Source organism: Prionailurus viverrinus, chromosome F1, assembly GCF_022837055.1.
Source record: "Prionailurus viverrinus isolate Anna chromosome F1, UM_Priviv_1.0, whole genome shotgun sequence".
NCBI classification, from domain to species: Eukaryota; Metazoa; Chordata; class Mammalia; order Carnivora; family Felidae; genus Prionailurus; species Prionailurus viverrinus.
This window is the reverse complement of record NC_062577.1, coordinates 4,066,591-4,092,519: the sequence shown is the minus strand read 5'-3', so window position 1 is coordinate 4,092,519 and position 25,929 is coordinate 4,066,591. Positions and strand designations below refer to the sequence as shown.

Below are 25,929 nucleotides of genomic sequence, written 5' to 3'. Positions count from 1 at the left end.
TGTATTGTCACAGTGCAGCAGAATCAATTTTATTTTAGATGACTTCAATTTTCCTTTTCTCTGGATACATACTTTTAGAAAGGCACTTCTTTTCTTCCACAGTCCCTTCTCATCTGTTTTGAACACTTGTTTTGTCTGAGAGTTACTTTAGCTTCTGAATATAAGTGATCAGTTGATACAACTTCCCTTAATATTAAGGAAAGGAAAAAAAAAACCTTTTGTTAAAATTCTTTAAAGAAAATTTTCTTAGAATAAGGATAGATTCAGTAGTCCCATTAGAAACAATTAGAAAACTGAAAAGTTTCACCAGGATGTTACATATTGTACCTGAAAGACTGAAAGGTCAAGGCCATATTGATTCTTAGGCTGGCGTGGAGTCACTCTGTTGTAGAAGGTAGAAACTGTGACCCTCGGCAAAGCAAATCCACACTCTACTTCAGATCACCACTGCTAACGTCTCATGGAGAAATGCTTCTTCAAACTTAATCTTGGCCAGGGCTTTGCAAATTGAGATCCTTGTGTTTGCCGGTGTGATATTTGATCTAAGCCATCTGAGTTATGTCCTCTTTCAGTGTCTTTGTTATCCATGCCAAATTGTGGGCCAAGAGATTGTAGAGAGCACATTGCATCATTTCCTCTCCACCTCCTGTAAACATCTACATTTGCTTAGGGAGACAATACACAGGAGAGTAGAAAGACTACAGAGCTTGAGATCAGACGAACCCAGTTTTGAATCCCGGCTCTGCCACTATATAATCTTTTGTAAGTTACTAAACGTCTGTAAGCTTCAGTTTTTTCATCTGTAAAACCGGAATAGGATGCTTATTTTTACAAGGTTGTCATGAACACAAAACGAGATTAAAAATACAAAATTTAAAAATATAAAATGCTAACTAAGACAGTGCCTGGCACGTGGTAAGCACTCAAAGATGATGACTGGTATCAGTGTTACTATCTGGTCTGCCATAAAAACATTAAATCAATGTCGTGGGCCCTCAACAATGATAACCATGAATAGAACTTCTAGAATGGTATCAGCAACCTTCAACATCTACACTAAAAAGGGCAACCATTTTTGTCCATTTCCAAAATGACGTTTTAATCTCCTACAATATCCTTTTATTCAAATAGGCTGTTTTTCTAATTGTCTAGGGTGGAGAGTGAGTCTCAGAAACACAGTTTGCTATATTCTAGAGCCGTGCTATGGTAGAATTTTCTGTGATGATGAAAACATTTTATACCTGCACTGTCTAGTATGGCAGACACAATCCATATTGAGCACTTATCCTGTGATTAATGCAAACGAGGAACTAAACTTTGTATTTTGATTAAGTTAAATTTTAACAGCCACAGGTAGCTAGTGTAGCTCCAGACGCAACCTTATTAGTGATTTGGTAAAATCACTCTTAGCATCTGCAAGTTAATACAAGTGTCAACTGACAAATACTAAATTTCCAATGAGTATATTCTTTCTACTTATACGGAACTTGACAGAAACTATCATTTCTCTCCCAAGCTATGGGTTACTGTGTCTCATTTTTCAGTATCGTATACAACTTTACTTTCTAAACTTATTCTATGAATTTATCCATTGGTTTCTGAGTGATAAATTCACACTGTCAAGTTTTTTCAGCTTCAAAACCACAAGTTCTTTGTCACTTAACAAGAACTTTGGGTTCCGGTCTTCTTACTGTTCCGTTTTTCGCTTTTGTCCCCATTCTCTTCCTCAGTATATGAATCAGTTACCCTGTATTACAAATTATTACATGATTTTTAAGTCACATTCTGTTTATTAGCAGGGATAAATCACTGCCATTGGATTAAAATAGTTTATGTGTGCTACTTTATCTTTCCAGGTAAAGTTATCCTTCCAGATTAAGCTGACATATTTTTCAGATGGGTTTTACATTCATTTCTTTGGATATTTTTTTCCTTAGGAAATCAAGAAAAAATATATACTAGAGCTTCTCCTAATGAAACTCTTTATTTAATTCTCCTTAATTTATGTAAAAAAAGTTTTTTAATTCTCAGAAACCCACAATGCTTTTCAAATTGCAGGATTGTGAAATCGATGTTATAGGTTGCAACCAAAAGTTTTTTTTTTTTTTAAAAGAAGTGGATAGAATCAGAAGGAATTGGACATATCTGAGTGCTTCACACATAGTGCTTCACACATAATATTGTTTTATGAAATGCTAGTTACATTTAAACGTGTGTGAAAGTGTGCATGTTTCTGAATTGTGATGTAAAATGGATTTCTTACTATGGTCTTATTTGAAGAAAAGAAACAAAAAAGATTGAAAGCCATTGTTTAACATGGTATGATGTGGGGGCAGTAATGTCAGAAGATCTGGTTCAGGGCTTAGATTTACTCTTTTGAACCGTCATTCAATGTCTCTGACCCCAGTTTCTTTTTGAATAAATAGGGACACCTGCCCTATATGCTTTATGCAGTTGTTTTAAGGATCAAATAACATTTAAAGGTAATAGATAGTTGTAGTACTCCATATTCCTTTCAAGTGGTTTGTCAGTCATTTCTATTGAAAAAACTCATGGCTTAAAATAGCAATCATTTGTGTTCATTTTACGAATCTTCAGGTCAACTGAGATTCAGCTGATCTAGGCTGCATTTGACTCAGTGGCTCTGCTTCAGGTTATGAGTTGTGGGTTGTCTGGGCTGTGGTTTGGGTTTGGTTCTGCTCCACATGTATTTATTCTTCAGTCCAGGCAAAAGGGGTAGCAACTGTCCAGGGCATACTTTTCTAATGGAGAATCACTAGAATATGGAAGTGATGTATTTATGACTTTTGCTTACGTTATAGCCACAAAATTTTTATTGGCTAAGTGAAATCACATGGCCAAGCCCAAAGTCATTAGGAAGGGATAGTATATTCCATTCCCAGTGGAAGGGAGATAGAAATGAAATTTTTCTGAACAATAATCTAAACTGGCACATTACCCAAAAACCATTTTTGCTCACTACTTCATTCTGAATGTGAAATGACAGCCAGGTATCACCATGCATTTGAAGAAAGCCTCTAACATAGGGGATTGGCTAAAAATGGATGAACAGAGGAAAAGGAAATTGAAGCAATATGTAATGAGCAGAGGAGAATATTTAAAATACTCTAATATTCTAATAGAGAGATTAGATATATCCATAAGGTAAAAATTGCATGCTATGTAAAACAGTGAAAACAAGAAATATCTCGTGGAAATGAAAAATGTGGTAGAAATCTTTTCAGAAATTCAGCAGAAGCTTTGGAAGATGAAGTCAACACAGTCTTCCAGAAGTTAGAATCAAAAGGTGAGATAGAAAGCATAAGGAAATTATATGATAAATCCAACAGAGTGAAAAACCAATGTCTGGGAGTTCCAAGAAGAGGAAATACTAAAATGTATGACATCAAAATATTTTTAAATAATAATACAAGAAAAATTCCCCAGACTAAAGAGAACAGCCTCCAGATTGAAAGGTCTACTGAAAAACCAGCACAAAACATGAAAAAAGGCCATTCCAAGGTCCACACTGTAAAATTGCAAAATGCCAGGGAAAAAGAAATTAATATAAAAGCTTTCAGAAACAAACAAACAAACAAAAAATCACAGACTAAGTATTAAGAATCAGAATGGCATAGGACTTTTCAATTGCAGTGTTAGAATCTTTAAGACAATGGAGTAACCCCTTAAAAATCCTGAGTAAAAATTGATTTCAACATAGATTTTTATACCTAGCCAAACTGTCAAATGTATAGCTAGAAAGATGGCATTTTCGGGCATACAAATACTTTTTAAAAAGGTATTATTCAGATATTCTTTCTTATGAAAGTTGCCTGAAGAATGTACTTTAACTAAAAAAGGATGTAAACTGAAAAACAGGATGACTTACAACCCAGAAAACATGAAACTCTAATAGCTGCATGTCTAAGGCTTCACCCAAGACAGAGATCAACCAGGCCAGACATAAGGCACCAAGAAGGATATATCTAGGGGGAAATTTTAAAAGGAACTGATAATTTATCTGATGTGTTTTGTTATCTGAAAAAATAATATTGATGGGTATGTGACAGATCTTTTTGAATATTGGGGGGAAATGTCAGTTACCTAGAAAAATAAGCTATTAAAAAGTAGGCAATTAATTCCAGAAATAATAAAATATTGTACAAAAAAATTAATCAAAATAAGGTTTGTCTTAGGAGTGAACAATATTTCTATAACCATAATGTAAAAGAACTATTGACTAAGGATTTAACCAAAATTGTTATATGGGAAAATGAGATAGGTATGTTGAGTGACGTAAATTGTTACTTTTTTAATGTAGGGAGGTAACAGGTAATGTCTAATATTATAAAATCAAGAAATAACATTATAAGTATGTCATATAAAAATATGAAGATACATATCAGAAGAGTGGATCGGATGGGCCATTGATGATTGGGCTTGGAGATGGGTGTGGAGAAGAGCATGGGCACTGCCCTTCTTTGTTATGAGTAGTTGAGTATTATTTGGCTTAGGTAAAGTGAAGTGCTCTGATATGAAAATTTAATAAGTAATAAAAATAAAGTTACATATGTCTATGATTAAGAAAAAAAAAACCTCGTATACTACAGAAGACTATAGATAAATAGTAAAAAGTCTCCCTTTCTTGATACCCCATCTGTGGTATGATTGTCCTGAGTTAGCCACTTTATTTTATTTTATTTTTAAAAAAAATTTTTTTAATGTTTATTTATTTTTGAGACAGAGAGAGACAGAGCATGAACGGGGGGAGGGTCACAGAGAGGGAGACACAGAATCTGAAACAGGCTCCAGGCTCTGAGCTGTCAGCACAGAGCCCGACGTGGGGCTCGAACTCACGGACCGTGAGATCATGACCTGAGCCAAAGTCGGCCGCTTAACTGACTGAGCCACCCAGGCGCCCCCTGAGTTAGCCACTTTAAAAAAAAATTTTTTTTAATGTTTATTTTTGAGAGAGAGAGAGGGAGAGGGAGAGAGCGCACAAGTGAGGGAGGGACAGAGAGAGAGGGAGACACAGAATCTGAAGCAGGCACCAGGCTCTGAGCTGTCAGCACAGAGCCCAACATGGGGCCCGAACTCATGAACCGTGAGATCATGACCTGAGCTGAAGTTGGACACTTAACCAACTGAGCGACCCAGGCGACTATAGCCCTTTTAACAGTTTCTATTTTTAGTTGTGCTGGTGGTTACATTCATGACTGGAAGTAAAACAAAACCTTGGTTTGAAAGCAAAATTTGTTCTGGGAACATGCTTGTAATCCAAAGCACTTTTATATCAAAGCAAATTCTCCCCATAGGAAATAATGGAGACTCAGATGATTCATTCCACCACCCAAAAATATTCATATAAAAATGATTACTGTACTATAATATAATACAAAATAATAAAGAAAAATAAGCAAATTAACCCCCATTTACCTTTGAAAACTTTCGTGGCTGGTGTGAGGGAGACAAGAGAAAGGAGGGTTATTGTGTAGGATGACTTCCACTATCACTAATGGACCTTGACTACAGTACAGTATTAATAAACTCTTGTCATACACTGTATTTAATGTAACCGGCAATAAGGCAGCAGAAAAAAAAGTCTCTATCTGCAGGCAGCCTGACCTAGAATGAAGCAAAGCATTTCAAGCTTACTCTTGTATGGAAAAGCAAAGGACTGTCCATAGGTTGCTTTGAAGTGACAATAAAAACACTAGTGCCTATTGTGGTCACCTTCCAACATTCTGAAATGTCACTGATTTCTGCCAAACATCGCGGCCTGAGACCGAGCATCTGAGCATGGGAGATGATCACCCACAATCCTACAGAGAGAGAGAGAGAGAAAACCATTGGCTCAGTTGTGATCATGTGACGTTCAGCATCGCTTTATCAAGTTAAAATTTATTAGAAATATTTGCTCATCTTACGGAAGACTCACAGAGCAAATTACTCGCAATCCAAGGTTTTACTGTTTATCTTTTGGTAAAGCGTAAAGCTATCTGGACTTGTCTTTGCCCAGTTGGCCAAGAGATGGCCGCATCAAGTTGCACTGTAGACACTGCAGGTTAACAGCGTGCTTTGGGAGTAACGTACCACTGGCCTATGACTGTTGTTGGTCCTTCATCCCTGAACCACTGTATACAGCCAAGGAAGCAGCGCTGACCTAGTTGGGTGAGGCAAAGGGTTATCCTGCCAGTGGGAGCATGGCATTTCTGGCAAGAGAGTCCTCTTCTAACTGTTGGAGTTGGTGCCATGGCAGATTTTCCTGACTCAGGGAGTGAGTGTTGAGCCCTGGTCCAGCTGGTTACGCTATTTGTTGATTTTGATTATCTGCACCAATAAGCTCTTTTTCTGGCACAGATAATCAGAAGAAGGCAGTAATTTTCCATCTAACAAAAATGCTTTTTGCATTTTGAAATTATAATAAAGTTTTATTCAGCTCTCATCAGATTTATGGGGGAAATTTTATTGAATTAGGTCAAGAACTCTTTAGTCCTCTGTGATAGCCATATATCCTTAGGAAGATCATTTTATCTACTTACCACTGTGCTGTTCTTGAAAGACAGAGAAAAAAAATCAGCAATAGCAGCACTAGCTGTCTTTTATTCAGCTCTTACTATGTGCTGGACACTCTGCTAACTAGTCATCATCTCATTTAATCTTTATGATAGCATTCAGAGCCGGCTGCAGCCATAACTTCCATTGTGGACTGAACAATCTGATTAACAGTTGAGTGATTCATCCAAGCTCACAGGGCTGGAAAGTGCCAGAGCTGTGTCGAGCTTATAAAAAATTGTTGCATCTTTTCTTTTTAAGAAAGTTGGGGATTTTATAAATTTTCCATTTCTGTAATTTTTTGGCAGAATTCATAATTCTGGAGTCATCTTTGATGTCTCATGATAGCTTTCCTTTTATTTCCGTATATTCACCATGTTCTCTTTATGTTTGTTTGAACTGTCTCTATTCTTATATCCGGAATATTGCAACTATCTCTTCATGGTCTTCCTTCCGCCAGTCTCTGCCATCTTAAATTGACCATAAACATTTCTCTCATTGTTTTAAAGCTCAGCTTCTCTCATATTGAGTACCTTTTAAAACCATTAATATCTCTCCATTATCTATAAGAAAAATACAGCTTTAATTTGTCTAGAACTTAAGACTCTTCACAATGTGGTCTCATCTATCATTCCATGAGTTAATGTGCCCTTACCTTCTTTCCCACTTTTCTTGCCCATGCTAATATATCCCTAATCTGACCTACTGAAGCACAGATTCTCTCTACTGCTCACTTGTTGTTTCTTATGTGCTTTGTATTTTGATAGTTTTCTGTGTATGTATATGTCTCATTTACCCATCTGAATTAACTCCTGAGTATAGAGATGGAAACTCTCTGAGCCCACCATAATATTCAGTGTGGTTTCTTGCATGTAGCACTGTGTACAAAATTAGTGAGTGAATTTTTGAAGTTTTAAAGTCAACATATTATTCCGATTCTATACATGTTTGCCTTTGTTAATTTTGTAAATGTTAGGCAAATAAAACTTAATAGACATTCACGTTTTTTAATTTCCTTAATTATATTAAATTATGGGATTAGAAATAAATTGGTATAGCTTTATCAGTTTGCAATTTTTAAAGAAACAGGTCAGTTTCATTTAGTGTTCTAATCTGAAAGATACAGAAAATCTACTCTGAATGTAAGTGATAGGTTCATTATTACATAGGTTTTTAAAAATAAAACAATATCTGAGAACTTGTAAGTTGCTTTATTAAGTTGCTGGTAATGTACAGTTTTGATGGGGATAAACTGGATATTTATATGTGATAAATGTCAAAAAAACAAATCATTTAGTTTATCTTCCTGATGCATTAAATGTAGTTGGAGCACATTGAGTAATGATATGAGGAAATTGAGATGTACTTAAATACTAAGTTCAAAACACTTAGACATGATTTTGTTTTCCAAAAGGAGATTGCATTTTTGTGAATTAAAATTGCTTCTTGCTTTCTGTTGAATTTGAAAATGTTTCTACCCTTTACTTTCCCCTTTATTTTTTTTTCTGGATTTAATTGTCTGAAGATCTATCTTTTATTTTTTGTTAATTTATAGATGTTGTATGATAAATAAATAATTATCCTTTAATGTGTGAACTATTTAAAACTGTGTTCCATATAAGGTATTTTTGCTTCAAAATATTTGAGTGTCAGTAAGATGGGGATAATTTCATCCTGAGACTAGAGAATCATAAATTTTTATATATCATAAATTTTTATATATCATAAATTTTTATATATTTTAGATGTTCATATTTATTAACTGTAGAGTGCTTTTGTTGCCTTTTAATGCAATTTTAGTGTAATATTGTTTTAGCTCAGAAATCTCATATACTCTAAAGGCTTGAAGGTTCTCATACTATATTTTTTTTCCTAAAAAGTATTTTTTTCCAAATAATGTTGAGCATCATAATGATGCCTTCTTTTACACCTCACATTTTTTTAAAAGGTGTCACAATTTACCCTTCAGTTTGGCTTTCAAAACATCCAAATGAAACCATAAATACACCTTTCAGAAGAGTCACATATTTGAAGTAAATCACTGCATGTATCTGATCTAATCTCACAAATGAAAATGTTGTATTTTTAAAGTGGTGACATTTTTAAGTTAATACTGTTTTTAAAAGGACCAAGCCTTAAGAATGAAAGTGCAGATTATCCATTTGACTACTCTCATTTAATCATTTCATTTCTGAAATTAGACTTCATCTTACGATCCAAAAAAACCTCACTAATGTGCATTTTTGGCTGGGTTAATTCCCTTTGTCATAAAATGGAAGCTAGCCTAAATTTTCTAATAATTTTTCATCCCATTAAAATTCATGGCGAAAATAAAAATGAGATAATTTTGAATTCAAGTGCATATAGTTTATATGGATGCTTCCCCCCCGCCCCCTCTCTACCTAAGGAAATAGAGAAATTGAGATTAGAAGTCAGTGAAAGCAAACAGCACTTGGAACGGGAGCAGCAGAAGGCAGCCGGGGCCAGAGAGGAGTGCCTGCAACTGACAGATCTGCTGAGCGAGTCCCAGCACCAACTGCACCTCACCAGGTACCCCTAATCCCATTACGCGCCAGAGCACCAATTCCATCCCACTGATTTTTGCCACCGGCTTCCAAACAGTTGTTAGAGTTCGTCTTAGTCATTCAATTCACACACAGCTTTCAGGCATATTAAGAGAAGTGGAGATGTGGAAAGCAAAACACCCAGACATGTGAATGATAAGTGTGGCAGGGAATTATGATATATTACAAAACCTTTCATCGGCAATGCTCAAATATTTAGGTGATTCTCTATCAAGATGAGCAACATGACATGTTCCTCCTACCACCACCAGTACCTCTCCTGTTAATTCTGTGTCTAATAAAAATGTTGAACTGAAAGATCTGAGGAAATATATTTAGGAAAAGAATCAGATACTGTCAGTGGTGAAAGAGACCCAAGTAGAAGGCATCCCAAGATGCAAACTAGGATGTAACTGATACAAAATAAGGAACCTGAGTCCTAAGAAGGTATAGAATTTAGAGATGGAATCGATTGACACTGTTCATGTTCAAACGGTTATTATAACTGTGCCCTGTACCACTGTGGTCTCAAATTACATGGCTTCTGTCATGAGGTACTGTGAGGTGATTGTCAATGTTGTGAAACTTTAGTGAACGTATAGCTCAGCCCTGGGTTACGATGAGACATTTTAGGTAGCAAGCGCTGTATAATTTGCTGTGTGGAAAACACACACACGCACACACACACACACACACACACACACACGCACACAAATGCATATACACAGAAATTCAAATAGAGGTTGTAAAATTTCATGTTACCCATATAAGTGGTTTCTTCTCACTTTGAATTCTAGTACGATTTTTCATTTTTCAGATCAAGCATTTAGGTTTGTTCAGTTCTTACAGTTTTTCCGTTTTTACAGAGAACTTTGTCTAAATACACATGTAAGTTTATAAGCTTTGATGTGGCTCATAAATTAGAAAATCCCTGGTCTTTTCATCATCGTAATATGTTGAATTTAAACTATGAAAGGGGACTGATCCCTTTTACATTAAATATGACAATGTAATTCTGAGCACGGTATGATAACAGATGGAGGAAAAGCACCACTTGAACAGCCTGCATTTGGAGAAAAAAATATTCTAGGGGTTGGTGAACCTCCCAAAGTTTTGGGTTAGTGTTAAGATGCCTCTAGTTCTGTTAAAATCAAACTTTGTTAAAAACATTTTGTTATGATAATATTCCAAATGGTTTGCCAACTTTGCTTTTAAACAATGCAAGAGAAAGAGAAGAAAGAGAGAGAGAAAAAGAAAGAAAGAAAATAAATCATTTATACATGTGTGATATCTGGAAAAATCCCAATAGATAAAACACTTTTTATGAGAAGAAACTGCTTACTCCTACAGAATAATAGCTGTTCTTTTCATGCCCGTTCAAAGTGTTGTTCTGTAGACCTGAGAATGTAATGTCAAGATAGTTCCTATGGATTATTTAATCTTAGAAGTTTCAAAATTTAGCTGTGTCATGATAGTTAATAGTTGTTCTTCTGAAACACACCATTTGTGTGCTAAGCACTGCCAACGACAGAAACGGGACAGCCTTTAACGTCTCAGTGTGGCTGGGCTTCAGTAAATAAATATTAATGCTGGTTTTGTTCCCTTCGCCATTCTGTCTTAGAGAGTTAATTTCTGAAGTCGAAGTCCTGTAGGGAGTGTTCCTGCACCGTATCAATTTGTACTGTCTGACAAGACCAGTTTCTTGTAAGAGGAGCATATTTAAGGTACAGCGACTGCTGAAAATGGACTCGTAGTAACTAATTCCTTTGTTCTTGAGGAAAATGGTGTTGCTTGGTTCCATAGAAAGCTTTTTCTGTTGGGCTTTATTTACAGCTAGTCTACAGAAATTGAAAACTAGTTTTACAGAAAAAAAATTACCCACTTTCTGAGTGCAGTACTCTTTTGTAAGCATTTTACATTTAGTCTGCGTTCACGTTTTATAAAATCCACATTCATAAATTTAAAGAGGACAATTAAAAAAGCAAAGAACTATGTGTATCTCTCTTTTGCTCTAAAAATGGGATGTGGTTGTTGGGCTAAATATTTCTGATACACTTTTTTGGGCTTCTTAGAATTTGCTTTCCCTCAACATTCTGTATTGATTCGGTATACTCAAGTGTGTGGCTGAGAAACATTATGTCTTCTTTTCCCATGTAGACCAGTGGAAATAAATACATCCCACACAGGTAGCTCTTCACTTAGCCTTAACTTTAACATTTCGAATGACATAGTCTAAACAAAGTTTGACATAGAATATGAAAACAATGTTGTAAGTAATGACAAGATAAGGATGGAGGTGATCTAGGGAAAGGAAACGTATAAACTAGAATATTAATCCGTAGAGCAATCTGAAACAAAAATAACCCATCACTTGTTTGCTATTTCCCTTTATTGTCCACTTGGACTTAAACACGGAAAATAGAGGGGTGCCCAGCTGGCTCCATCACTGGGGCATGAGACTCTTGATCTCTGGGTTGTGGGTTCAAGCCCCATGTTGGATATACTGATTACTTAAAAAAAAAAAATGGAAAATAGAAATTGAACATTTATGGAAGTACCCAGCTGGTAAGTACAACATTTACTCATCCACCATCTATTTATTGGACACCTAGTATCTTTCAAGTACATTACTTGGTCTTGGGCATAGAGAAAAACATAAGATTCAGTTCTTATCCTTAGGTTGCTCACACTCTAGTACAGAGCCAGCTCTATATATGCAGTTATAGCAGAGTGTGATAAAAATGCAGTAACAGGAATAAATACTACCACAGGAGCACCTAGGAAGAAGAATCGGCTCGTTGTACATTGGAGGTGAAGATGATAGGGAAAGCTTTCTGGAAGAGGAGATGTTTGGTAGCTATTGTGATTAATAAGTTCTTGAGTAGCAGTTCTCAAAGTAGAAGAAGGTGGATGGAGCGATATATATGTACAGATAGGAAGCTGAGAGGGAATATAAACTCTACAATCAGGTTAGATGTTTGGCAGGGGATAAGCCAGGAGAGGCAAACAGGGACCAGAGGAAGGGCCTTGTGATCTGTATTCTGCAGTTTGGGCCATTCTGAGAGTAATGGGTTACTCTTGTTGTATTTAAGCAAGGCTGTCAACATGGTCAACTCTTTGGGTTGGTGTTCAGACTCAGCAGTGTGGAGAGCAAACTCGGAGAGATGATGTGGGAACAGGAGGACCAGTGAGGGCAGAGTCAGCAACTACGGCCTGCAAACATGGCCTGTTGTCTGTTTTGGGCCATGAGCTAAAAAGGGTTTTTATATTTTTAAATGGTTAGGGAAAAAAACAAAAGAAAAATAATGTTTTGTGACATGTAAAAATTATATATCCATAACTAAAGTTTTACTGGACACAGCCATGATTATCCCTTATGCATTATGTATTAAGACTATTATGGCAGAATTGAGTATGGTCCTCAAAACCTTAAAATATTTGTTGTCTGGCCCTTGACAGAGAAAATATACCAACCCCTCAGTTAGGAGGCTGTGCAGTTCAAGGAAGAAGTCAAGAGAGCTTGGACTATAAGGGGTTCAAGTATGCATTTATTTATTTTTTAAAAATTATCTAATTTTTTTAATTTAGAGAGAGACAGAGAGAGTGGGAGACAGGGGCAGAGAGAGAGAGAGAGAGAGAGAGAGGGAGAATCTCAAAACAAGCTCCACGCTCAGTGCGGAGCCTGACAGGGGCTTGATTCCATGACCCTGGGATCATGACCTGAGCCGAAATCAAGAGTTGGACACTCAACCAACTGTGCCACCCAGGTGCCCCCAAATATGTACTTAAAGAAGGTAAATGGAAGTTAATTGTAGATTGGCCAACAAAGAGACGCTTGACAAGGGCCTGGATTCAAATGTAAGTCCAGGGGTTAGTAATGATTCCTGGGCATGGCTTTGCCAGTAAAACAGAAGGAAAATAGCATCTTTAAGAAGCATTTCGGGTAGGGGCACCTGGGTGGCTCAGTTGGTTAAACATCTGACTTCAGCTCAGGTCTTCATCTCACGTTTCATGGGTTTGAGCCCAGGTCAAGCTCTGTGCTGACAGCGCAGAGCCTGAAGCCTGCTTCAGATTCTGTGTCTCCCTCTCTCTCTGCACCTCCCCTGCTCATGCTGTCTCTCTCTGTCTCCACTATAAATAAACATTAAAAAACAAAACAAAACAAACAGGAGGCATGGGGTAGCAAATGAGAGAGGCCAGAATTAAAGGTGACTCCCATGTTAACTGGATGAACCATTAGTTCAACTGGGAAACTTAAAAGGAGTAACAGAGAAAAATAATACACTGTGTTTTGGGACTTGAGTGGAGATGTGCAGTGCAGGTCCGGTGTGAGGAGAAAGGTCAAGACCTGAGACTTCGCTGGATGCTTTGACATAAAGCTACTAGTTGTAGCCAAGGAGATGGGTGAAAGCACGAGAGGCCCATGCTTGTAGAGTAGGATGGAAAAGAGCCACCAGCCAAGGATACTGAAGGGGACATCAGGGCACAAGAAAACAAAACAGAGGGGCGCCTGGGGACGTCGAGCGCCCAATCTCGGCTCAGGTCATGATCTCAAGGTTTGTGAGTCTGAAGCCCGCATGGGGCTTGTTGCTGTCAGGGAAGAGCCTGCTTCTGATCCTCTGTCCCCCTCTCTCTCTGCCCCTCCCCTGCTCATTCTCATTCTCTCTCTCTCTCTCTCTCTCTCTCTCAAAAATAAATAAGGACATAATATAGAATGATGCACAGGATGGAATAACAAAGCCACATGCTTTTCTTAGGGCAGCCCCCTCCCCAGGCGTCCAAGGGACACAAAGCGGAGTTTGGGAATCCTTTCCTGGGGCATTCGCTATCTTTGTAACTTTTGAAAAGTTACTTAATTCTTTGAACCTGCTTGCTTACCTATAAAATGAGGTTACAAACTGATTTTTGAGTTTCCTTCTAGCCCCAACAGTCAATGATTCTAACAGTAATTTAAGACACCCCATTATGAAGTGCCTTATTTCCTGACATTAGGCATTTAAATTGCTTGGAGTATTCTTTGTTTAAGACCTTTCCTTAGTTTGAATTTCAAAGATTTCATCGAAGTGTCCTTCATGCCTCCAATGTATATTCATCGTAACTTAGGCTCTGCTGACCTCTCACAAGGGCCACGGAAACGTTCCCCTGTAACATCCTCCCAGTCTGTTCCTCAAGCCTCTGCCAGTTGAAGGTTTTTAAGCTCTGCCTTGACTCTGTCACCTGCTGCCGAAACCTTCCATTGGGTGGCACTGCTTCAGAGGGTTCAGACCAATGAGGGTAGTGCGGGGGGGGCAGGTATCCAGCCCCTCCAGTTTTTTCCTCGCTTGCGTGCCAGTGACACAGCCAAATTGTACTTTGGGGCTTTTCTCCCCTGTTGTTGCCTACACTTAGAATACCCCTATGACCTTCTCTACCCCTATTGTAATCTTACCTTCCTTTCCAGGTCTGTCCAAAGTCCTGAGTTTTCCACTGTTGCCCTCCCAGATGGCCCTGCCACAGGGGAGCACATTTCCCTCTGAATCTTCCTTCCCACTCAGAGCTGAAGGCTCTGCCCCTGAGTGAATCCCTCCAAACAGGGACAGGGACAGTGAAAATCTGAAAAAAATGAATTAATACTCTGAAGGCTTTTAAGTACTTGCTTTTCTTCCCTTCTGGAATGAGGGTGGGAGGTCTTATTAATGTTCTATTTCTCCAAGCACCTGGCTCAGCCCTTTGTGAAGAGTTGGAGCTTAGTAAGTCATTACAGGGACGGCCAGTGTTTTGCAAGTTTATGACTATTCTTTCAACAGTATTAATACAGATATAGTATATTGATATGCTGAACATAATTATTATATTAATATATTGATATATTAATATAATTTAGTACATTGATATACTAATTTATCAGGGTAAAAATGTAAGATGGAGATAAGATGGAAATAGCTTTTTGTTTTCATTTTTAACTTTGTATGAACATACATGTTTATAGCAGGATCAAATGATAGACATTCTGACAATTCAAGTAGGGTTGATAAAGTATACCACGACTCTCACCTAAATATGCTCCCTTAAAAACCTCTCTCTCTCTTTCCCTCTTAAACACACACACACTTCCAAATCAGCATTTTTTGTAATTGAGAGGTGGCCCCTCTGAAAGCAGTGCCTAATAAACATGATCGATAAGTGTATATAGCCTAGCATACATGAAAACAAAAGCGAGGCTTCCTTCTTCCAGTTATGTCTTTATTACTAGTCTTATTCAAATGACTTCTTCCTTTTCCATAACAAACTTTCAAACACATCTTAAAATATCTGCTCATTTATTTGCTCATTCCACGTGAAGCATATCCTATCGCAAGACATTGTGCCAGGGATGTTAGGAGGCAGAAATATAAAATAGCTTCAGATGCTGGCCCTCAGAAACTTACAGGCTGCTAGGGAAGAAAAGAAAATACACAGAGTTGGTGAGATAAATGAAAAGATCCAGAGGGGAGATTCCAGATAAAGCATCACAGGGACAGAGAACTGGACAGCGTCTTATGAGCTCAGCAGCATTTTGGAAGCAGGAAAATGGGAACGATGGGCATTCTGGGTAGGGGTGCACCTGTATATACGAGAGTGAGTTAAATACACACAACTTGTTGTTTAAATATCTAAGAGTATCAGTCTCTGAGATGAAGAATATATCCATCTTAAGATGTACCTGGAACCATGCTACATGTGGTGGCTCTTTCAAAAATAAGAATAGGGGTAGTGGCTAGCGGCAATGGCCATCACTTACCGAACCCCTTCTGTGTTCCAGGATCTGAGCTCAGAGCTTTTAATTTGGTACCTCCCCCGTTATAGCTGTATAAGGTACAGGCTGTTTTACAGCTGAGGTAGGCAGGGTGCAGAGAAGTAAAATGATTCATCTAAGGTCACACAGCTGACATGTTACAGAAGCAGGTTTTCAACCCCAGCAGCTTGCCTGGCACGCCTGTACCATTATCCATCCCACTGTATTTCTGTGTAGATTACCAGGAAAAGGATTCATGCAGTTGTCCCCGAAAATACAACTGAAGAAATCAGCGGTGTAAATTTATGCTAGAAATAAGTGTTAGCTGCTCCCTTGTACACTGATATAAATACATGTCAGTGTGTTTTAATCTTGGCTTGGGTTTTTCGTAGGAAACAGTGTTTTCAGGTCATTATTTTGCCTTAGTCACTTAACATGTTATAATACAACTCTCATTCTCCTTCACTTTCTTCACTTCATTTTTACCCAAGAGGAAGGAGGGGCCTTTATAAAAAAGTGGAAATTCCTTCACATATTTGCTTTCGACATGTCCAAACATTTTTACAGAGCTCCTGGATTTCAATCCCTCTTGCAAGACTATCATTTACATCCATGCGGGTAGATTACTTTATGATACAATGTGTTAAAACAACCCATTTCAGAACGTTTAGATGATTGTTGTTACACGCTTCTCCATCCCTACTGTACCTGTATTGAAGCATATTCTTTTGAATCCTGCATCTTTTTCTCAGATCCGATCTGGAGGGGAATTACTGCAGGAAGCCTTCTGTTTACTTTCCAGAGAATTTAGAACTTGAGTGGCTCTACGTGCAAAACACAAGGGAGACCAACCTGCCATCAAACCTGCAGGCTGAAGCTTATCTCAGCAGGGCTACCTTTCAAATGTTTATTTCCTCTTTTATATAAATGATGTTTTCAGTGATACGTACTTCAAAGACTTTCTCAGAGCAGGAAGCTCCGTGATGCCCATAAAATGGGTATTCTGCTCTTCCCTCCTTTCCAGACCCAAAGGGGGAAGATCTGACCTATGACCTGGAGAGATATTAACGTGAAATGTAGTATCTGTATCTTTTTGAAATTGAGAAAGGGTACAACAGGTTTTCCTGTTATGGTGGGTGGGTTACTTGGGGGAAGGTGATTAAGCTTCCTTTCCAGAACGTTGGAGAGCATTTAGCTTCCTTCCACATAATAATTATTGCAAATGCTTGTTGAATGTCAGGACTCTGGTTGAGGTAATTCCCAGAAAGAGGGAATTGATTAGTCTGATAATCAGCCCACGTAAAATCCGGACACAGCTGGCCTCGGGCTTTCTTGGAGCAGGGACTCGGGGGTCACACCAGTCTGCTGTCCTTCCCTGCCAATCACAGGGCTGGACTTCTTTCTGAATGTTGCCTCCTCCTTTCAGGTTCTTCCACACCATGGAGTCACGTCCTTCAGTCTGAACTGGAGGTAGACGACATGCGCTTGATTTCAGACTGTAAGACTGGGGCATCCTAGCTTGTCCTCTTCCAATTGCACAGCCACCCCTTGGATGCACACGGGTCATGTGCACACACACCCTTTTGGGTGCTAGGGGCCTGGCAGTCTCAGTAGAAGTGCCTGAGGAAGGCAGGAGAGTTGCACTGAGCAAGGAGAGTCGCTCTGACTGGGGAGGAGTTCTGTACAGGGTTGCTTTGTGGTTTTAAGTAGAGAACTCTCAGAATACAAAAAGAGAGATGTAAAGGATGCATAAATGAGCATCTAGCACTAACCAGGCGCTGTGCCTGACTCCTGACAGCCTTGCGGCATGAAATGTGGCCTGTAAATTACGAGTCTGCGATAAATACAGAAATGGAGTGTTTGGAAACTTTTAGTTTATTTAAGTTTATTTATTTATTTTGAGAGAGAGAGAGCACGAGCAGGGGAGAGGCAGAGACAGAGGGAGAGAGAGGATCCCAAGCAGGCTCTGCCTGACGTGGGGCTCAAACTCACTTACTGTGAGACCACAACCTGAACTGAAACCAAGAGTCAGACACTTCACCAACCGGGCCACCCATTCACCCCGCAAACTTTTACTTTAAATTGCCACATTATCCAGTTATCCAAGTGCATGATCAGTGACCTTAATTTTTTTGTATGTTTAAATTTTTTTTTAATTTTGCAGTAATTCATTTTTAGTCCATTTTATAAAACCAGTGCTTTGCAAAGAAAAATTAAAAAACAAAAAAAACAAAAAAAAACACCTTTCAGGGCACCTGGATGGCTCAGCCAATTAAGCATCTGACTTCCACTCAGGTCATGATCTCACATTTGTGAGTTCAAGCCCCGTGTCGGGCTCTGTGCTGACAGCTCAGAGCCTGGAGCCTGCTTTGGATTCTGTGTGTGTGTGTGTGTGTGTCTCTCTCTACCCCTTCCCCACTCACACTCTCTCTCTCAAAAATAAATACGCATTTTCAAAAATTAAAAAAACAAAAAGCTTTCACACAAGAAGCTTGAACACTCTGCCTTCTCAGACCTTAGAGGAAGCTGGAGGAAGCTGAGGCATGAAATCCTGCAGCCGGGTAGGAAGGAAGGGGCCCGAGTGGAAGAGGCAGGCTTCGAACCAGGTCCGTCAGACTCCAGAGCCTGTGCTCTGAGGCTCCTGTTCACAAATAAGTGCAAAGACGTATTTCAAAGCTAAGTAGAAATGCCCTTTGGATTGCGGAACCTCAGTTCATAGGCCAAGAGGCGGGTCTCATGAACCATGTTTGGCCTTTGGCTCAGGGGAGCAAATTGTCCGTAAACGTTGAATAACTAACTTTGCCTCTGTTCTTTATTGTTAGGGGAAATTAAGAAGGAACTGTTCTCATTTTCAGGTGACAGACGGGTTCAGGCCAACAAACCAAACTCCCAACCTCTCCTCATTTGCAAAGGAGAGTCTAGAATATTGACGTGCCGTCTTGCTCAGTGAACTTCAGTTTTTTGGTTTTTTTTTCCCCTCCTGAGTTTTATTGAAGAATTTTTAGCCTCCAGTTTCCATTTAAAAGTTAAGCTTATTTTTTTTTCTTGTGCTCCTTTCATGAATAAATTAAGCAGAGAACGTGTCAAAAATACTTTTAAATGGATATATGTGCAACCAACATCTTCAAGTCTTGAAATAGATGGCCTTGGGACTGTTTTAAATTGCATCCTCTTTCCCTTCCCCCACCTGGTACCCGAGAGAACAGGCTGTCAGAGAGCCAGGAAAGCAAAGGCGTTTCATTTTGCCCTGGTGGACACCATGTTGCCTGAGCCCCCTCTCTCCACCTGTTTGATGGACTAAGAACCGGGGTCTCGGGGCAGCCCGGGGCGGGAGAGGTTGGAGTCAGACGCTGCCAGAGAACGTGTGTCTGCGGGTTCTGCTTAAGTTTCCCTGGCTCGCTCGTCTCGGCTCCGCGAGGCCCGAATGTGTGTGCAATGAAAATCGACGCTGGGGATGTCTCTTCTTCTCCCCTGCCACACAGGCCCACAGCCTGGAGCATGGTGGTGGTGGCAGCCAACTCATTTTCTGGAGAAGCCCAGAGGAAACAGAGAAAGGACTGCCCACAGCACTTGCCTGACTCAACAACAATGAACATCAAGTTCAGTGAAAATAGGAGGGGGGGGGGGGGAGAAACAAGCTAAAACAAAATACGGTGGTTTCAGTACCTCTAAATAGGAATATTTTTCTAAAAGAGAGCTCTGATCTCCAATATTCATTTAAGGTAAATTAAAACAATGTAACTTGACGTCTAATTTCTTCTTAAACACCTCTTCCTCATTAGAAGTGTTGCCTAGACAAATTACCAGGCATTACTTACTTGTTATTTAATGTTTTCCTGATACCCACGAGTAGATTATATAGTGATTCATTGATGTGAAATGTTGGAATCAAAGCTCATTTTTAGGATCCTGAGAAAGGAAGAGGTCTGAGGAATATCCAGTTTCACTCAGTGCCCACCTGGGGCCATGTCTCACCGGGGACCAGGGCCCAGTGCAAGTTAAACACGTTTTTATTAAGCTACTACTCTGTTAGATCGGCTTAGCAGACAGTGTAGCTCCCTGAGTTCAGGAACTCAGAGCAGACACCAAATGGGTCAGAAAGCATTTGGAAGCAGTGTGTAAAGCTGGTATCCAGCTGAGGGGAACACTGTTCCACCTTGGCTCTGTGTGACCTCTCCACAGCAGGCCCCAGTCACCTGAGGGAGGGCAGAGAGCCAGGCAGAGTATGAAGGGATTCCTTAGGGAGGGCACCAGTGTCTGGTCACGTATCCCTCCAACACCTGTATTGTGTCTACCCCCCCCCCCCCCAAGAAGCCTATTTCCAGCCAGATTTACCAAAAGAATCCAGCCTGTGTCAAGAGTGTAATTATTCTAAATATAACTATACCAACAAAAGGATATCAAATAAAGTTAACAGGTCACTATTGGGATATATGCAAAGGGTGGAGGTGGGGGCGGGGTGTTCAAGATGAGGCATTAAGAGTGGGTTTTAGCAGGTTCAAGGTTGGTTTCCCAGCAGCTAGTCTGAAGTGTGGTTCACCAGCCTGGGCATAGCTTGACTTTTACACTAGCTCCGGTTCTGTTTCTGAGGATCTCCTGTCCCCTTGGGAAAAAGTCTCCCACAGTACTTTATTTACTACAGATCTTAACTGTAATTTTAGGAGGATAAATGTGAGTATGAATATCACTGAGACGCAATCGGGGCTCTGTAAATCTTGAGGCGTCACTCATCTGCTCAGGGATGACGCCACCGATACGAACTTGTGTAAAATAAATTCGTTAGCAGGCACAACGCGTTGCTCAGTCTAGAAAACTTCAGGGCCATTGAGGCAAGGTCAGATTAGGCAAGTCCTTTTATGGCAAGGCGGTGGTGGTGACAAGTCAGGGACACCGAGAGAATGTATTGTTAAATATACGACTTCCCGTGTGCTCACTCCTCAATGGCTCTCTTTGTCTTTGGAGGAGAACCACCTTGCCACTCCCGACAGTAACTGTTTGTCAAACAAGGAATAATGAAAGCGGCCCCTGCAAAGTTGGATATCTTTAAGCTCTGTCCTTACTGCACTGATGGCAGTTCTGGATTCTGAACCTGTTTCTGAAATAAAGCATTGATTCAGGATCCGTCGCTATTGAATAGGTCCACAGTGTTTGGCTGAGGAAAGATGATGATTATATTAAGGAACGATAAAATTCATGCACGGTGGAAACAGAGCCCATTTCGGAACCGTAGAGGAGCCCCGATTCAGATCTTGCACTCAGACTGATTTGCACAAAGGGTTATCTGTTCAAAGTGGAAGAAAGAATGACAGCATGAGACAACTCACGTAACTAATAAACTTTTGAGACGCTGTTTCCTATGTTTGCTTTTCATTAAATTCGGGAACGGTTGCGACGCTGTTGTGATTCAGTCAACATTTATTCCTATCTGTTTTTCATATACAAAGGCTTAGGGATGCCAGAAAATAAACTGTTAACGGAGAATTAACTTCTTTGGCACGCTCTCATACTTATCTTCCAAATTAAAGAAAATGAAATGGGCAGAAACAGAGTGTAGATTACCTCCTTTTTGTCAAAAATGGTGGGAATTTGAAAATTAATAATAAAAAAGGGAACAGATGCAGTAACATGCCAGAGGGAGATTAATGTGGAGAGTAAAATCTGTGAGCAACAAAACTGAAGCAAACTGAATCAGTGGGAGGTGGTTGTACAATCAAAATCAGGATAAAAGAGAAATTACAAACAACCCTGCACTTGTCAAAGTAGTAGTAATGAAAGCCTGACTCTGCCAGCAGTGAGAACCTGTGTTAGCACTTTGGGGTAAGGACGGTAGCCGGGTGCCAGGTAGGAGGGCAGTGTTAGGTTCCTGGGCAACAGCCATCTTGTGTCGAACAGATGGCGCCGAAAGCTGGCAGGGGAGGGGCTCCTTAGCAGAACTAATCAGACAGTAACAGATAGGGCAGCTGGGAAGACTGACCACAGAGAGGGAGTCTGCGGGGTAGCCGAGTGCCATGATGTCTGCAGTGGTGTGCCCATTGGTCTGAGATAAGACCTTGCAATGTCTTTCCCATCCACGGAAGAGCAGGAACTTTTGTTCGAGAAGAAAAATGGAGTGGAACGGTAGCACAGTTGGGGGCGGGGGTGGGTTCTCGGGGTAGGGACTGAGAAGGGAAGACTGGGCCATCTCGAAATTTGTGGTGGGGGGCTGCAGTCCCGGCCCCCACGCAACCTTGGTTTTCGCCGTCTGTGCCCTTCCGCCGTCCTGATGTGTCCAGGGTGGCAACGTGGAATGATCACTGTATGTATTTTATGCATCAGAGAGTTTCCGGGACCAAGGCTGTACTTACAATCAGAGGAGACTCTTTGCTGTGATTTCTACCACCCAGGCCTCTAACAAATGAAAACCAAACCAACATACGATGCGTGCGTTTGTGCTTGGTGATTTCTCATGACCTGATTGAAACCGTTCTCGATTCAGAGCAGCTCGCCTTCTTTTCTTTCCCCTGTAACTGCGGGTTGAACGTCAAGATGTTGGGCATAAATCCGAGCCCCAATCCTTAAAACAAAAGTAAGATTAAGTCTTTCTGAAAGAAAGGAAGGTGAAAACGATCTATTAAATTCAATAACTTATTAAGGAATCCTTTCTTTTCAAAATCTGGAGTTGGGACCTTCAGGTTAAAACTATTACTTTAACAAAGAAATGCAGATCTCCTACATCTGTTTTTGAACTAGTATATTTCCCTCTCTCTCTCTCTCTCTCTCTCTCTCCTTTTGCAGAAGCTTTGTAGCTTGGCTCAATTTATTCATTTTGGAGGGGGAGGGGGAAACGTTACCAGGATTTGAAATAGGTGGTATAACATAGCCATATGCTATTTATGCAGCAGTTTCTGCAATAAATCTAATTTGGTCCTGTCAAAAAATTAGACTTATTTGATACAGCAGCACATTAGTAAATGATTGTGGCAGATTTAAAGTTGACATTTAGTCTCTCCTCACTCTGAACAGAATCTCGCAGATCTGCCTCTTCCCCCTTGATCGACTCTATGAAAATGTCTCAGTTCTTTGTCCTGCGGTCCTGCAGATATTTTCACATCCAAGAGAAGGTCTTGCCTTAAGGTAACTGAGGAAGGGGGCGGAAGAAGGAATAGCCTCTGTTTTTAAAAGACTCCGTGAATAGATGGGCAGAAAAATCAATACACCAGAGGAAAACTCATTGTGTTTTCATCATGTTCAGTTCTTAGAAAAGCAGAACTGTTAGTCTCATTCAGAATGTAGATAAATTAAGGAAGGTCAAGTTCTCTGTTACGGAGTTGAAATATTTTTACCTTCCGTCCTACGTCCACATGCTGTTTGAGGAAAACTCCTATCAGAGAATGCGGATGACATCAGCTCTCTGCCTTTACCTAGCAGGGCCCTTAGAAGCTGCTCCACTGCTCTCTCCTGCGCCCTGGCACAGCCCTGCCTCAGTGCCGCTCGATTTTTCCTGTAAAATGTGTGTTTCAGGTGTTGGCATCAAACTATCTCCAACTTTCTCCCAGCTTTTCCGTTTAAAACATAAAATAAGCCTAGTACACATTAGGCAGATGAATGTTAACAGTATTCTCTGAATTCCTTCAATGAGTCCCTTTGGAAAAGTAATCGAGATATTCTTTCCCTTTCCTTTTTCTTACGTGCTTCTGGAGGGGAGAAGTGTGTGCGCGTGTGCACATTCCCGCATCTGTGCTTGAGCATAAGTGATGTGAGACTGAGTGGTTTTTCATTTGTTTACATTCTTACCATATACATTTTCCGAAACCAGCCTACGAGTGTGTTTCTGAAACGCAGTCAGCTAAGAATGAAGCGTTCCTTCACGGTGATTTAAGCAGCCCTGTGAAACTGGCATTCCACTCACACCTCTTTCTTGTATATAGCAAAGCAGCCCATGGAAGTGATCAAATTACCGGGACTCTTTCCGTGCTATTCAGAAGCAGGCATCCAGGTAACCGAACTACCCTCAAGCACAGATGACACTCCAGGGGAAAAAAAAAAAAATGCCCAGAAAAAGAGCAGACAAACCTGCCGGGTGAATTAGATGCTACTTCTGAAATTTCCTCCACACGAAAATTATTTAGAAATCACGTTTTGGGGGAATTGAAAGAAGGAAGCACCTCAAAGAATCCACATTTTGCGTCCAAAAACCCACATATTAAATTACATAATAGATATTAGATCAGAATGATTTATAGGACATAGGGCACTTTGGAGATTCGTAATAAAATTGAAATTCGAGCTAAAAAAGAATGTCTCAGCCCTCGGATTTGAAGCTGTCTCTGTCGGGTTTTGTTTTGGCTTTTATATTTAGCATCACAACAGTTTTCCTTAATACATCTGAAGAATTGTTCTGAGAAAGCCTTTTTTGTAAATTGTAAATATTTAATCAATCAAACCCTTAAGATTCATATTTTAAATTACTTGTTTTTAGACTGCTTTTATTAATAAAACCTGCTTGCAATTTTATGTCAATGGCAAAAGCCTCAATTTTTATCTTTTCTGAAAAGAAGTCAGAAAATTTTCCTGACTTGATTAATGGTACTTAATAGAAGCCTGTACAATAGGATTAAGTCTTGGGATAATTCTTCCAAATGTAAAAACAGCTTATGAACGAAGTACCATCCAGGTTTACAGTTAGCTTCACGTTTGTAACAGTGCTTTGGCTAAAATTTGTGCCATCTACTTCCTCCTAAAAAAAAAAAAAAAAAAAAAAAAAGTGATCTCCCTTTTTCTTCTAAGAAAATTGAATCAAGTCTTTGGCTTGTCTTTTTCCTAAAGAATACAGTTGCCTAAAATACCGGTAAGGAATTCAGCATCAAGTGATTTCATGTCCGATTTATGAAAGGAAGGCAATTTCTCGCTAGCTGTGGACGGATGACAGAATAAATTCAGTCGAGAGTATAATTTTCACCTAATTTTGATGAGTTAAATTTTTTTCACAGAACTGGCCTATTGGTACAACTTCCATTTCTTTAGATAGATGGTGTGTTTGTTGGGCAACATATATTTATTTGAATATTATTGAAGCCGAATTGTTCCTTTTTTAAATGATGGAATTTAAAACACACTTGATTTGTATATCCTGGGTTCAGTTTCTCAAAGCAGTAATGGAGCTGTGTGTTAATATATAGCTTATAATTGAAATGGTACATATTTGTACATTGTAAGCATTTCAGTGTAAAATTTCTTAATTGGAATACTCTTTCCCTTGGCTAATTCATTAGTGAAAATATTTATTCCTCAAGTTAATGCTGTATAGTACGAAGCAATTTTTGCATAGTGTAAACTTGTTTATGGTATTTTGATTTCACTTTAAAACTTTTATTTTGCTTCTTATACATATAGTTCATACTTGATATAATAAGTGCAGACACACATGAAGGAAATACATATCAGCTGTCTGGTTTTACAAATGATCATTAAAATACCACGTCTTACTACTTTGACTCCAAATTATTGTCTTCCCGAACCCAAAAGTAATTTTCACAAGTGCATTACACAACAGAACTTCATCTTCTGCTGGTTAGCAGGAGAGGATTTAAATCCGTGCCGACAGTTCATTTGACAATGACCTTGAGGGGCTTTGCTTCTTGAAGAAGAAAGCAGAAGCTTGCGGTAAACAAAGTTCACTTCTGACAGATGGATTGAATGACAGAAAGGTTGCGAGTGCCAGAATAGCCCTGGCAGAGGAGGAAATGTTCAGTGGAATCCAACAGGAGAGGAGGTGTGAACAGGTGCAGGGTTGCTGACGGAAGGGGAACCAGATGGAGGGAGCCACAGCCAGTTTATTTAAAGGAAAAGGCAGAAAACATTGAAAGGCTGTGCGATCAGTGGCTAAAAGTGTTCATAGAGGAAGGTAAAAATTCACAAAGCAAAACTGCACAGTGGGGTAGCTAACACTTAGCATAATGGTAGTAATTTGTGAGTTTAGTTTGGAAGTTGCAATTGAAACACATTCATCTTGGCTCTTGACACGATCAAGTATAGATATTTGAGAGTTGTTTATTTTTTTTTTAAGTTTCTAAGCTT

The 25,929-nt window shown here is 39.5% G+C and overlaps 1 protein-coding gene across 6 annotated transcripts in view; it reads left to right on the top strand.

The window, feature by feature from the left end:
- The window catches only part of SDCCAG8 (SHH signaling and ciliogenesis regulator SDCCAG8), a 249,215-nt gene that overhangs the window by 112,585 nt on the left and 110,701 nt on the right, over positions 1 to 25,929 (top strand). For 3 of the 6 annotated variants that reach the window (XM_047840471.1, XM_047840470.1, XM_047840474.1), the window contains exons 13-14: positions 8,963 to 9,105; positions 22,876 to 22,986. In XM_047840471.1, coding sequence (XP_047696427.1) covers positions 8,963 to 9,105; positions 22,876 to 22,986 — 254 coding nt within the window. The remainder of the gene's footprint in view (positions 1 to 8,962; positions 9,106 to 22,875; positions 22,987 to 25,929) is intronic. The other 3 variants (XM_047840475.1, XM_047840473.1, XM_047840472.1) reach the window with 1 other exon arrangement.